Raw genomic sequence first — 15,177 nt, forward strand, 5'->3', positions numbered from 1 at the left:
ATTATTTTAGAGTGTTCTCTTCCTGCTTATTAAAAAAAAAAAAAATGTTAACTCTGATACAGCCTTGGGCAGGTCCTTCAGGAGGTATTCCAGAAGAAAGCATTGTTATCATAGGAGATGACAGCTCCTTTCATGCTATTTCCCCTGAAGACCTTCCAGTGAGACAAGATGTAGTGATGGAAGACAGTGATACTGATGATCCTGACCCTGTGGGCCTAGGCTAATGTGTGTGCTTGTGTCTTAGTTTTTAACAAAGTTTAAAAAGTAAAAAAATAAAATTTAAAATAGGAAAAAGTTTATAGACTAAGGATATAAAGAATATTTTTGTGCAGTTTTACAAGATATTTGTGTTTTAAATTTAAGCTAAGTGTTATTACAAAAGAGTCAGAGTTTAAAAGTTTGTAAAGTTACAGTGATTTAAGTTTAATTACTGAAGAAAGAACATTTTTAAATGAATTTAGTGTGGCCTACTTTAAGTGTGCCGTGTTTGTAAAGTCTACAGTAGTGCACAGTAATGTTCGAGACCTTCACATTCACCCACCACTCACTCAGTGACTCAAACAGAGCAACTTCCACTCCTGCAAGCTCTGTTCGTGGTAAGTGCCCTCCCTATGCAGATGTACTATTTTTTATCTTTTATACTGTTTGGTGTTTTTACTGTGCTTTTTCTATTTTAGATACACCAATACCATTGTGTGACCGTTTCCAATAGTAAGTATTCAGTACAGTAACATGCTGTACAGGTTGGCAGCCTAGAAGCAATAGGCTGTACCATGTAGCCTAGGTATATAGTAGGCTATACCATCTAGGTTTGTGTAAGTACACTCTGTAATGTTTGCACAACAACAAAATCACCTGACATATTTCTCTACAACATATCTCCATTGTTAAGTGCCACATTTCTGTACATCGATGTTTGGGAAGCTAACTCAAAACATTTCTAGAGAGAACTTTTAACACACAAAAAAATTCCCTTTCACTTTTAGAAAAGACAAAAACAAAAAACAAAAAACACCAAACAAGTAAAATGTGAATAATTGCCAAGTTTCAAAAGATTGTTTCTTCTGAACTGAAGGTTGGTGTCTAAAAGAACCTACAAAGTTAAATGATTAGGAAAACATTAAGAGATTGGGTCATTATTTTTTTTGTTTTTAACTATATTTCTTAATAAGCTTTCAGGAAGTAAATATTAGCTATGTTATTAAAATCATGACCTGGTGTTTAATCAAATCAGCAGCTTTAAAAATTTTAACTCATATAACAACGTTTAATACTGGGGCTTTTCCTTGCGGTGATTCAGCCCCATCTGCCTTAGCCCTGCCATCCCCATAGTTTCACACACCCTCTGCCTCACTTGCTTTCCCTGTCTGCAAGTGTTGAATTTGTGACTTAGCACATTAGTTAGCTTTGCTAAGGGTCACAAATGCTACAGTAACACCCAAATCTCAGACTTGATGACAACCAAATGTTTTCACTCACATTGCATGGCAGTGGTTGGCTGCAACCCTGCTCCATGTGTCTTTCATTCCGGGATCCAGGCTGAGGGGCAGCCCGTTTGGAACATGCTGTTCTTACAGAAGGAAATTAAAAAGCTGGTGGAAGCACAGTGGCATATATTAATACATCCACTGGCTGAGACAAATCCCTTGCCAAGCCCAGTGTCACTGAGGTGGGGAAGTACATTTCTCTTGCAGGAAGTAACTGCAAGTGGTGTTGCAGCATGCAGGAATGTGTTCTTCCGCAGAATGAGGTACGAAAAACAGTGCAATTGTACTGTGAGCTGCCACACTCAGTGTCTGAAAGGGAGACGGAGCCTTCAGACAATACTAGACAACTCTGCAACAGACCCCAATTTAGGCCCTGTAAACCTGCAGAAACATAAGACATAAAAATTTTTGCCTAATGCTACCAACTTTGAAGGTGGTTTCTAATGATGATAATTAAAACAGTTCTCACCAGGGAAATTTCCCATTGTCTGTGGCCCCGGGGCCAAGCCTTCTTTCCTCACATCTGGCCCCTCCTCCATACATGCCGGTCCTTACCCCTGCTTGAGGTTATCAATGAGTAATTTCCAAAACTCCTTTCCACTTAGCCCTCTTTGTTTCCACTTTCTCCTTTCAGACCATGTGGGAAGCAAGGCAGAAGTGAATGCTACTTATATTTCAATCCCCCAACCCCCCCCCCCCCCAAAAAAATCAAGGCATTTCCCAGATAAAAGGAAGTCAACTTCTCTAAAAATAAATTTTGCCATTCTCTTAAAAGGTTGCAGCAGCTGCAGTGACAATTCTAAATGCCACTTTTCCCTCTCTTGCAACATATGTACAAACTGTACAGAAACAGGATGAAAATATAACAAAATTTGAACAGAAAATGCCTCTCAAAGATTTCTTCCTACTTTAAAAGTACCTTTTATTATTTCATTCTCAATGAGGATAAATCATTTTTATAACAGATGTTTTAAATATATTAACAAATTTAGGTAAAGATAAAAAGTGGCGTCAAAATGTCACGAGCAAAGACTGCTGGGGTGCAAGCCAAATGCTGTGTTTGCCGCTGAGCCCCCAGCCTCGCATGCCCACTGTCCCGCTTCTGTGCAGGCAGGGGCTGCCTCCCACCTCAGTCACTTGTGTTGTTTAAGACAGGGTCTCGCTCTGTCACTCAGGCTGGAATACAGTGGCGTGATCATAGCTTACTACAGCCTCAGGCTTCTGGGTCCAAGTGATCCTCCCACCTCGGCACCCCCCAAGTAGCTGGGACTACAGGCGTGTGCCACCACACGTGGCTAATTTTTCAAAAACTCTAAAGATGGGGCTTAGTATGTTGCTCAGGCTGCCACCGCTCTTTACCAGCCTTTCTTGCTCCTCATGTTTTGACATCTGAACCAATCCCAGCCAGTGGGACTCTAGGCGATGTCTGCTGGTGGGCTTCTGGGCTTTCTAATAAAGACAAAGTGTCCTTTTCTTTGGCCAGGTGTTATGTCTGCAATGATGGTATCTGAAGCAACCATGTGGATCCCATGAGAACAGCCTTTTAAAGGCCAGGGCAGTGGCTGAGATGGAGAGCCTGGCTCTTGATGACATCATTGGGCCACTGAACCAACCCTGTGACCACAGACTTTTTGCCCTTGCATATGTGAGTTAACCACCATGGTGGGTGCCGTGGTCTGTTACAGCTGAGGACATCCAAACTGTAGGAACATAAGAAACAGTTTTCCCCTTCCTGAGGATTTGGGCCAGTGATGAGTGGGGCTGATGTGAAGAGGTAAACCCAATTTCCTATGAGGCAGACAGAAAGCAGCTTGTCCGTGACGTGGGAGCTCTATGCTCTGGGATGCATCTTGGTGGAGAATGGAGCCCAGCCTGAGTGAGCAGCCCACACTGATGGATTAGAGATATCGGAAATAAAAAATGCCTTCTCTTCCTTGCTCCTCAATAAGTGATTGCCTTCCATTTCAGGCAGCAGAGTCTGAATTCCCATCTGCTGGGAGCACAGAAAGGGGCACAGCATCCTGGTTACAAACCTGAAGTCTACACATCTCTTACTAATGAAGCCATCACAGTCTGGAGCCAGGTCTTTCCATTTGAATGAGGAGAGAGGACAGAGTCACATTTGCTTGCCTTTTACTGCTTACTGACTGAATAGCATCAGGGAAGGTTTACTTTATGAACCTGGCACAAAGTAGGTTCTGGGCCTGATGTTAACAACATTCACTCTGCCCTCTTCACAAATGAAAAGGTGGAACATTTCTGACTTCTAGTAAATTCACATTGCAATGACTTTCTCTGGACACAGATCTTGCAGTTCTCCCATCCCTCAAGGCTGCTGTGGTTAATTTATTTTAAAAAGTCTTTCACAGTTTCAGGAGAAGAACAGTTGAAAAGCTCTAGGTAGAGGTTAATTTGGTGTTCACAAATCAAGTGATAGTCCACTCTATCTCATAGCTCAATGAATAGTAGGATTAGGAGAGTAACTTCACTTTTGTATTGAATCCCTTTTTATATGTACCTTTAAAAACTTTTGCACTTCCTTTTTTTCTCCTTCAGTGAACCTTAGCATATAAACAAGATATTTTTTTTAAAAAAGCATTTTATATGTAGACATGAACTTTTATATTTCTCAGACTTAAATTTGAAAGCAGGTAGAGTAGGCAGTTGTTTTGCCTGCTTAACTCCTTTCCTTTCCCTTTTGTTTTTTAAAAAAATATTTTATTCTTTTTAAGAGATTGGGGTCTCACCGTGTTGACCAGGCTGGTCTCAAACTCCTGAGCTCAAGTGATCCTCCTGCCTTGGCCTCCCAAAGTATAGTTATTACAGGCGAGACCCACTATGTCTGGCCCCAACCTTTTCTAGAAAATTCTGGAATTGTCTAATCCATGAACTCCATCTGCATGGTTAGTGCAAGTCACCATGTTACTACTATATGGCCCAAGCCATGAGTACTACCCACTTCTTCAGAGCCTAGAATCCTGGAGAGAGTTTACCTCTATTTCATTCTGTCTCCAAAGTTTACAGTGTTTCTTCCTGCATCTTGTGAAAACCTTTGCAGACGGATATTCTTTCCTGAACACTTTTCTCAAGCTGCATCGTGCTGTGTTGCTGGAGTCTATCATCTATGTATAATGTAACCCTTGTTACCTGATAGTAATTACTATAAACTTTGTCGATGCGTTACTATGAAGAGGGGTAAAAGTTGTGTTAGGTTTACAATAAACATTTTTTGTTGCATACATTGTATACATGTTTATAAATTGCCTTGTTTTGAACCAGAGCCAGGCTTATTCCCATTCCAAATGAAAGCACCAAAGTCTCAAAACCTCCTGCCTCTTGCTTCTGTTATGCTTTGGTCTTATCCTCTACCCATGAATTGTTTCTTTGCTTTCCACACAGAACCCCAACTCAAGCTATTCCAACTCAGAAGCATAGAGAAATTATAAAATTCAAGAACAGATATTAGAATGGAAAATGAGTTTAACTTAAAAGAATACCAGCAGTCTCAGGTTTAAAGTCTAACAACTTTATGTGTTTATTTTTGCTTTAATCCTGTCATCATGGGTAAATTTTTAGCTGTTCATTTTTATACAACAACATAGGATCAGAGATAGCGTGAACACATTAGTCTCTACAAGGCTAATTCTACCCCAGCACCCATCAAAGCGACCCAAATGACACGCCATGCATCTTGAGTGACGTGCACTGCCATATACTCTGAGCTCTACTACAGGTAATGTTACACCAAATTGACGTTGTAACTGTGTTTCAAATGTCTCTCAGAGACAAATATAGAACAGTAGGTAAAATAACCCTGAAGACTTCCAAGAGTAATGAGGTTTCGCCAAGGTTTGTTGTATTTATCGTGGATAGTTTTCAGGAAATAACTTACCAGAAAGCCTGATTGATTTGACAGTCATTTTGACCTGTGATTTATTTATTAAATACAATTCCAAGATTCCTGGAATAAAGTATTCCTAATAGATTGTAGATCCTGTATCTTTTTATAAGCAAATAATCCCTTGTGATTTTTAAAGTTGCCAGAAAATGCTGATGGAAAAATTTTCATGATGTTGAAATAGGTATAAATAGAAGCTTATACAAAGCCACTGTCTCAACATCAGCAGGATAAGAGATAAGAACTTCTGAGACATTATACTCTTTCCCAAAAAAAAACACTACTCAGTTTTTCTTCCTTCCCCCTTTTCTCTCCCCACCTGGTGCTTTCCTCCTTTCCATCCCTATTAACTGAGTTCCACCTATGGTTTTAATCTTACTAAATCAGAAATTGGCTTAGTTTCATTTGAATTTCCTTTTATATGTGCTCATGATTAAAAACAACAAAAACCCTGCTTTTGATCACAATAAGATCTTTACCATCTCTAACCATTCCTTCTCCAGTATATGAAGTATATGAATTATTCTAATTCAATAGGATTCTAATGCAATTTGGCAATAACTAGTGTTTGGATTTAAAAAGCCATTGGCATAAACAGAAGGAGATGTTTAGGGGAAATGAGCAGGCAAGCAGATAATTTAGAAAGAAGTGATGGTTTCTGTGGTTAAAAATAAAAGTCTGGGATTTAGTTTTTCTTTGCCATACAGAAAACAGATGTTGCTATTTTTGTTCAAAAAACAAAACTTAAATTCCATGCTTAGACTCTGGAATGTGTAAAGTAACTATGGATACCAAATTTATGATTTAAAAAAATCTGACATTTAATCTGTTCATATTTGAAATCGGGAAATAATTGTGCTCCTGAAATGTTAACTTTCTATATAACAGATTGACTGATTTATATACTCAGGAACACTGAAGATACTCTCAGTTCAGGGCTCTCTTTGGGAGCATAAGGTTATTACACTATATAGTCTCTTGGGAACAAAAATAAAAATAGGCCATGGAGAGATGTTCTTGCTCCTCCTTTTTCTCCTTTCTATAATCCTTTTCTTCCCCCAGAAAGATCCTGAGAGAGAGACAACCTGGCTTTCACCAGCCTACTGCTGTGCCCTTGCACAGCTGCTGGCCCACTTGGGTGGAGGCTTCCAGTGGCACCCTCCACTGGGACACTCGTACCCCCCATCCTTGTCCCCAGAGGCTCCATGTCTCACTTCCCACCCCATCCTTGGGAAACGAGGTGAGCTAGTAAAACGGAGTAATTGTCTTCTGCAGTTTGCTTTAGTGTGGGCAAGAAATTCCCAATCTCATATCACTTGCTTTTATACGTGAGAAATAATTATTCTAATTCTGCCCTGTCCGAACAAATCTATGACCAGTGGAAGAAATCATGAAGATAACAGTTTTCATCCCATTGGGTCAATATTGAGTGTTATAATATCTCTGAGGCCCCCACTAGGATGTAAGCCCCAAGAGGGCAGTGATGGCGCCTGAGTGCTCACCAATGGATACATTCACTCAGACACAGTCACTGCCTAGCAAGTAGTAGATGCTCAGACACACAAAGAAATTAAAAAAGGAAAGAATAAAATATGCAAGCACACTTACAGCAATAATAGTGACTTCCCCAATGTAATGTGTTCATAAGACTGATCAATCTGTTATAAATGCAATGATGCTTCTATTTTTAAGAAAAAAACTCATACATTTTCCTTATACAAATTATGTGAGCAGAGTTTACATTGGGGTGTTTTGGAATGAACTGTTTAATTACTATTTTCCAGGTTTGTCAGAATAATCATTTATCTGAACCCACTAAAATTTCTATTTGTGTCTCTCTCTTTTTTTTCTTTTTCCTGGCTGCCCATGAGAATGCTGAGACGTTATCAAATAGATTTCAGTTCTGTGACCTGAATTGCAGTTGTGTAAGTGCTATAAATAAAAATCATTTGCTTTAGTAATTGAATAGTAAACTGAAAGACAGTATTGTAGATGTTAATATTTCAATGTGAACATCTAATAAATTAAAAAGAACAAACACTGCTTTCTAGAATGGAAGCAAAAGTTATGGGTTTCTCCATAGTCATATTTTATTCATTATTCTACTTTCTGCACACTGTATATGCTTGAGGTAAAACAATAATCAAGATGATAAATACATAAAGACCGTTAGTTGTAGTCTGGGAGCCTCAATAAGAGTAGTATTGTGGCTTAATGTCCCATAGTTCTAGCTTTTCTCCACACAGCAGGATTTAGATGTTTTCATTACTAAACGAAGAAGTCACCATTTGTCCTAAGATACACTAAGACAAATGGGAATTTAAAACTTATACAAAAGACATCTTTTTCTTGGGTTAGAGATGTCTAATACATCATTTCTACAGGATTAATTTTTTTAATTATATGGATTAGAAAACTAAGAAGCAGGAATATCAGATCACTCTGGTTTGTTTCTGTGAAATTGTCTGTTGTAAATTGAGTACTCACTAGTATTCATGGTGGCAGTTGCAAAATTACCAGTATATTAAAACTCGCTCACATTGTAGCTGTGACTGTGTTTATCTGACTTCAGTTTTATCGTCCATGATTTGGAACGTGAACGGAACCTAGGACAGTTAAGGTGTTGAGGACAGCAATAAATGAGACCTCGTGTATCCATTTTCATCAGAAAAAAATGGAATAGGGACTGCAAAAAAATAAATGGAATAGGGACTAAGTTCACAAATAACTGAGAATGTTATTTGTTATCACTTCAATGTTACCTCCTTCACTAAGAGCGTAAGTACAGAAAGCATAATTTGTGATGTAATAAACTATAACACCTCCTTTTCTTAATTTAAAATATTTCCTTTTATATTTCCCTTGATTTGGGCTTCTGTATTTTCTTAAAAATGCTTACCTTTACATTCTAATTTTGACCACACTGGAAACTGATTGTACAATTTTTTTTATTAAAAAGTGTTCCAAACCGTTTTTCTTAAATGTGATTCTGCCCGTGCCATCAGTTCTACAAAAGGAAGCTTTAAAATTAAAATGCTATCTTCATTAACAAATAAGCAAAGCATTAACCAATACTCTTAAGAGAGAAGCCCATTTTTTGAATGGTGAAAAGTGGTAACAACTGCCTTTTCTTGATCTATGTGCAGGTGTCAGAAATTACTATTAAACACAACCTGTATATAGTAAAAAATCTGATAATCCACATTTCTTATAAGCTACTTTTTACATTTTTAATGTCTGGGTATCCTAAAGGGGTTTTCCCCTGATACTTGACTATTATGTCCATCTTTGCTTCTGCATGAACACACTTTACAGCATGATTATCTAATTAATATAGAAATATTTTGAGATAATGCATGATTTCGTATTTAACTTATGAACTGCCTCATGACAAAAGGTAATGAGAGCTGATACAATCCTTCTCCTGAAGTGGCAGTGAGTAACCCAGGCAGGTTTTGCTCTGGGTCACTCAACCCTCTCTCCACCACAATCTGCCACCAGTGCCTTCACATTAATCTGCTTGTGCTCAATGTCCTCAGAGGTTTTTGAGATTAACTTGGATTTGGCAAATGTTACGTGGGATTTTGTGTTTAAATAATGAAAGATTATAGGACTTCAAGAATAAATGAAACCATATCTCTAAATACAATCTATACCTTTGCTGCATGCTTGCTTTTCAGTGGAGCTTTGAACGGTGAAACTATCTGTGAAGATTTGTTAAAATGAATAGTTACTACATGCTGTCCTCAAAGTCCTTAACTTGGATTTATTAAAGCAATTGTACATATGATGCTATGGTTATTACTAATCACATAAAAATTATCAATAATCAACCCCAGCCTCAATAGTTTGCTGTTCAACAGTGATAAAAATAACAAATAGACAAAGCATTAACATTACTAAGGATCAGCAAACAAATTTACATGTTACTAAAAATGTTTAGAAATGCATCTAATGGAAGCCTCATGGTATCAACTGCCCCTTGCCCTTTGCAATCCACCACCTAGCCTAAGAGATCTTACTTTTAGCTTTTTAAACTATTTTGGATAATGTGCAGAGGGTGAGCTATTCCTAAATATTGGATGTAATTTTAAGTTAATGACTTTTGCCTTAATTCACTCCATACCATGTTTTCGACTAGATTTGTTTCATCCATTACTTTGGGGTAATCTCTCATAGCTTCCCAAACCTATTTCTGCAGCCAAGAGTAACTACTATGAAACTACAGGAAGGCCTCACATTTTAGGCAAGAGATAACTTGCCAAACTTAACTATGTACATAAAACATGAAAGGTGGGATGATACGGGACAGGAGTTTTAGAAGGTATGAGCTCTAATTGATTTCAAATTATTTCACTGAACCCAGAGGACAATAAAGGAAAGAAAGTAAGTTAAGTGTTTATAGTTTACATTTCAATTATTATGTAACAGAGCATTAGTTTTAAAAATCATTAAAATTTCAAAAGTGAATTAAAATCAAATTTGTGTTTTTCCTTTTCTGTGATTTTCTGTATATTTTTAAATATCACATAGTAATGAAATATAACAATATTCATTTTGATTCAACCTGAAAAGCAAAGGTAACTGCAAAAAAGCAATGGAAAGATCTTGGAATGAATTTGAGACATATCTAGCTATGGCAGGGCTCTTGCTCATTATTCATATAAAAGAAAGGGATGGCCGGGCGCGGTGGCTCACGCCTGTAATCCCAGCACTTTGGGAGGCTGAGGTGGGCGGATCACGAGGTCAGGAGATTGAGACCATCCTGGGTAACACGGTGAAACCCCATCTCTACTAAAAATACAAAAAATTAGCCGATCATAGTGGTGGGCGCCTGCTGCTCGGGAGGCTGAGGCTGAGGCAGGAGAATGGCGTGAACCTGGGAGGCGGAGCTTGCAGTGAGCAGAGATTGCACCACTGCACTCTAGCCTGGGCGACAGAGCAAGACTGTCTCAAAAAAAAAAAAAAAAAAAAAAAGGGGATGATGTTTAGAGCTTTCAGTAGGATTGTTCTGCTATCAATATGAGGCTGCTGTTGGTCATAGTAAGTCATACTACTTCTTAACACTGCTTTTATTAACAAGTCAGCTTCATATATGAAAGGCTCGTGCTTCTAAGTTGCAAATTGTACTGCTACTACTAAGAGTTAGCATGAATGAAACCACAGCAATATTTCAATATACCAGAATTCCCCAAAGAGTGTTCTTTAGAACACCAGTTCCTTGCAATGTTACTAGGTGGTACTCAAAAAAGTTTCTGTGGTCAAATTAATCTGGAAAACACTGGGCTAACTGACAGCAGATATTTGTTGTGTTTTTCTCTCCCCTGCGGGACATTTAAATTAGAGCCTTAGATATGTTCATGTTATAACTTTCTAAGATGGTATGTGTTTTCCAAACTTATTTGATCCTGGAACCCTATATTTAGAAGAGCATCTTTGGAACTTGTATTCTTTGGAACACACTTTGGTAAACACTGGGCTAACTGACAGCAGATATTTGTTGTGTTTTTCTCTCCCCTGCGGGACATTTAAATCTAGAGGCACTTAGATATGTTCATGTTATAACTTTCTAAGATGGTCATGTCGTTTCTCCAGAACTGTATGTTGAATCCTGGAACCCTGATATGTTAGAAGAGCAATCTTTGGGGAACTATGTATTCTTTGGAACACACTATTGGTGGGTCAAAAGGAGGAAAAAAGAATGTCTGAAATGATTGGAAAAGTTTTATACAAAGTATATATTCCTATACTTTCTGATATACAATGATATGCTGCCTTTTCTAAACACAGACCTTTCATTGACACAGTTGCAAGAGAGATCTGGCAACAACTTAGAGTACAAAAAAATCAGGAAAATCAAGATACACCTTGATACACAAGTTCCTTGCAGTGTTACTAGGTGCTACTCAAAAAAGTTTCTGTGGTCAAATTAAACACAAAGGAAATTAAACTCAAAGGAAACAACGGAATCAATTTCCTAGAATCCAACAGTGGAATCAATTTCCTAGAATCACTTCAGATTAAATTGAAATGATGATGCTATGATTCTCATGCAGTCCTCTTTGCCATTTACCCAAAATGATGTAATAATTACACTTGTATGAAATAAGGCCTGTTTTAAATTATCCAGCTTGCATCCTTCACTATAACACTCTCTGTGTAATACTCTTATGACATATACAAGATTCAAGAAGCCAATACCTCAATCCACAGCAAGGAATAAAATGCAGCCACTGGTTACCACTAATATGTACATATGTACACAGATATGTCACATTAGAAGAGCAATTCAGAGTTAATTGCCTTGGGGCAAGTTGGTCATATAAAATAAATGCAGATCTTGGGAACAGCTTTGGAGCTTTCTATATAAGTATTGTTTATTCCTATGATGAAAGAATTGTAAATACAATTAATTTTGTAAAAAATTTCCCTAGCTGTCCCTCCCCCAACCTATGTTAAGAGTACAAATTGCCAGTGGAGCAGCAGCAGAGCACTGCATTAATCATTAATGGAGACCTGGGCCTGGCACCCTGCTGGGGTCTCATAAGCACATGGCCATTCCCATCTTCATTTCTAAAAGACTGTAAAAGCATCCCAAAATTTGGCACCATGGGGGACTATTGGCAATTCGAACTCGAGCTAGCAAGGGAATCTAGGAAGCCTTGGGTGACAATTCCAAAGCTTTGGCAGTGCTGCTTAGGGAAGCTTCACATGCAGGCATCTCAAATCAATTTCCCTAATGGCTAGATTCAGCATTCCCGGGTCCCGGGGAGCAGCCAGTGTGCTACAGGGCACCCCAGGAGTGATGTCTGCAAATCCCCAACAGCTCGAAAAGGGCTAGGGAGAGAGAGGTCCAGAAGGAAGAGAACAAAATACTCTGATTTTAGATATAACTATCCTAACTATTAATGAAACTGCTACGGTTTTGCCTAGAACTTCTATCTTTTAAAATCTACAAGCCATAGTAGGGGGGAAAGAGGCAGTAATGGGAGTAGGATATATACACTCTACTCAGTTAACATTAGAAATGAATTAATTGCACAAAGCAAAATTTAGAAGACGCCTTGTGAACCTCAATTAGAGATAAAAGTTATGTAACTTGTGCACTCAGCACCATCTGTTAAGAAATTCTGCAGGGCACGTAACCACTGATTTACTAATTTAGTAGCTTTTCTTTTTCATCTTTATCAAAACACTGCTGCTTTCATTTTAGACAATAAAAATAACTGTGGAATTTAAAAATGTCTTTTCCTTGCTATTATACATTTTTGTGCTATGTTAAAAATAAAGAAAGAAAGTTGGCTATGGGCTGTAAAGTGCTGACACCATTGGTGCTGATTTCAGTTTGATGGTGGGTGGGGGCAACACTCAGGCGTCAGAACGTCCTGAATCCCCAAGCAAACCCAGTCGCCTGGCCTGGCCGTATCAGCACTGCTCACAGCCAGCATTTGTTTTCCACATTCCCTTTCCTGTCCCCTCACCCCAAATATTAATACACACATCCACATATTCAGTGTCTCTCCAGAGGCAAATGCTTAAATCTGAAATGGTGGCAGATATTTTGTACTGATTCTATGGCTAAAAAATAATAACCAAGGTTCTAACTGTAATGCTGGAAAATACAGTATACAAAAGTAAGCAAATCTCATGGGAAGTCATTAGCAATTCTCAGTGCAGTCAAAGAAAGGTAAGGGCTTGGAGAAATCAAGATAGATTGCAGCCCTCCATATCCACAAGGCAATTTCTTCACTCTCTTGAGCTCTTTCCTGGACACGGCTTTGGGAAAGCTCTACAGCAGCAGGAGGGGAGAGGGCAGGGCTCCACGGGGAGGAGGTGTCCGGTGAATGTGGCCTATGGGAAGCTATAACCACAAATGCCCACAGGGAAAGAACACCACCAGGTGGATACAGAGGGGTGGGAGGCAGCAAAAGTTCCGTTTGGCTGTTTGAGTCACCTTAGGCACAGAGAGTGACCCAGCATTTTCTCTAAATAAACTTATAAAATACCAAGGTTGGAAAAACGATACATTAGTGATACAGGAAATGGAGAGCAGCAAGCCAGGCCCCTAAATAATTCTGGCCCACTTCTCAATATGGGTTCATGCTGGAATTCCCGACTTGCTGTGTTGCCACTGCCGGTCTGTTTGCTGCCTCCCCTGCAGGGCTGCAGGCCACAGGGTGCAGTTTGTGTTTGCCTGGGGAAAGCAACCTGATGTGGATGGAGATTTGCAACTAAATGTTAAAGGCTGCTGCCTTTCCATTGTCAAAGAGAAGCTTATTCCAGTAGTTTCCCACCAAATTCCAAGCTGCAGTAGCTGGGAACTCTGTAGCTGGCTTCAAGGAGCACACATACAGTTATAGGCTGCTGCTTCTCAGAACACTGCCTGAAAGACACTTGAAAATCACTAGGAAAGGGGCAAGGAAAAACACAAGAACTGGCAGCTGGAGCTCAATTCAGGGTGGTAACCTCACCAGCTCACTCCTTTCTCGATGCAAACAGCTTACTTGCCAGGGAACACTGTGACTCATTCAGTATCATTTCCTTCATCTACTGCTGAAAATGGAAGGAATCATGGTATTGTGATTTGGTTTTTTCATTTCCCCTAACATGGTTTCTTGGTCATGTAAGATGAAAAATCATGGTGTCTGTTTGTGAATTTAACAGCTGCCTATTACATACGGTAAGGACTAAGCAAAAGGTTAACGGTCATGCATGATTTGGATAAATGCACAAAGGCTGGTCAGGTGGTATACAAAGTCTATTTAACTAATAAAGGAAGCAAGGGAAAAGGGTTATTTCTGCTGTGCAGGCAGTTGCCACTGGTCTCCCATCCTCTCTGCTTCTCGCAGTCCCCAAGAGCAGCCAAAATAATAAACCATTCTAAATCTGCTTTCAAGCTGCTACTGAGCAGAAAACATGGGCTCAGAAGGACAAAGCATTCTTAGGACAGCTCTGTCTCTTGGCAGAGGGTGTTGCCACGTCAGCCCCTGACCACTCACAGGTGACGCAGTGGCCTGGCTCCTGCAGCACTGGGTGGCCTGTCCTGTCCACTGTTCCAAAGAGAGGACACAACAGCTGATGCCTGGAGGACCCTGAACAGGATCTTGAAAAGAATCTTGAGGGAGACTAAATGGCACATATGCTATTCACTTCATATACGTGACTCTACAGCTATTTATTTATATATTTTTGACACTGGATGAAAGAGTTGGGAAAACACGAAGAAATCATTTTCCAGCTTCTTAACTATGTTGGCCAAGGGCACCCTCTGTTTATCACTGCTTATAGACCTAAGACCACCAGGGAGGGGGGATTCCATGTCTGGGATGGATGATCCTAATTACAACTCCCACACTTTTCACTAAATTAAAAGAGACCAGTGTGTTGCAAGTCCTTTAGTCTAAGGCAGCTGAGACCCCTGAAGGGTTCACTGCTCTTCTGTTTTGCTGCTATTCCTGAACTTCACCACCATGACTGTTATATTGTCAGGGCAGCCTCTGTAAAATGACTGTAAAACTATGCTCTTGGCCCCAAAGTGAGGTTCATCCAAGCGCTCCTTGATGAATCGAACTGCTTCTTCATTGCTGAAAGCATCCCAGAGGCCATCTGATGCCAAGATCATGAACTCAGGCTGAAGCTTGTCCAGGTCAAAGGTCAGGATGTCTGGGTCTGGGATGACCACATTGAGATTTTTCAGCGGATAATCTCCCAGGGACCGAGACATGGCCAGGATTCCCTGGACCCTCCAAGAGCCATTGAAACTGATGAAACCACCTAGAAAGACAGGATGAG

The 15,177-nt window shown here is 39.5% G+C and overlaps 1 protein-coding gene and 1 long non-coding RNA gene across 10 annotated transcripts in view; one reads left to right on the top strand and one right to left on the bottom strand.

Moving 5' to 3' along the window:
- Positions 1-294: 294 nt before the first annotated feature.
- Positions 295-10,155, top strand: LOC103882225. Its single transcript, XR_643981.4, has 3 exons — positions 295-711; positions 2,971-3,132; positions 3,456-10,155. It is a non-coding gene; the product is annotated as an uncharacterized LOC103882225 (long non-coding RNA).
- A 3,970-nt stretch (positions 10,156-14,125) lies between these two features.
- PPM1L (protein phosphatase, Mg2+/Mn2+ dependent 1L) overlaps positions 14,126-15,177 on the bottom strand; it is a 301,919-nt gene continuing 300,867 nt past the window's right edge. For all 9 annotated transcript variants that reach the window (XM_017955741.3, XM_021934710.2, XM_017955743.3 and 6 more), the window contains one exon: positions 14,126-15,159. In XM_017955741.3, the coding sequence (XP_017811230.1) occupies positions 14,813-15,159 (347 nt within the window). In that variant the 3' untranslated portion in view covers positions 14,126-14,812. The remainder of the gene's footprint in view (positions 15,160-15,177) is intronic.

The sequence above is a fragment of the Papio anubis genome, chromosome 2, assembly GCF_008728515.1.
Source record: "Papio anubis isolate 15944 chromosome 2, Panubis1.0, whole genome shotgun sequence".
NCBI classification, from domain to species: domain Eukaryota; kingdom Metazoa; phylum Chordata; class Mammalia; order Primates; family Cercopithecidae; genus Papio; species Papio anubis.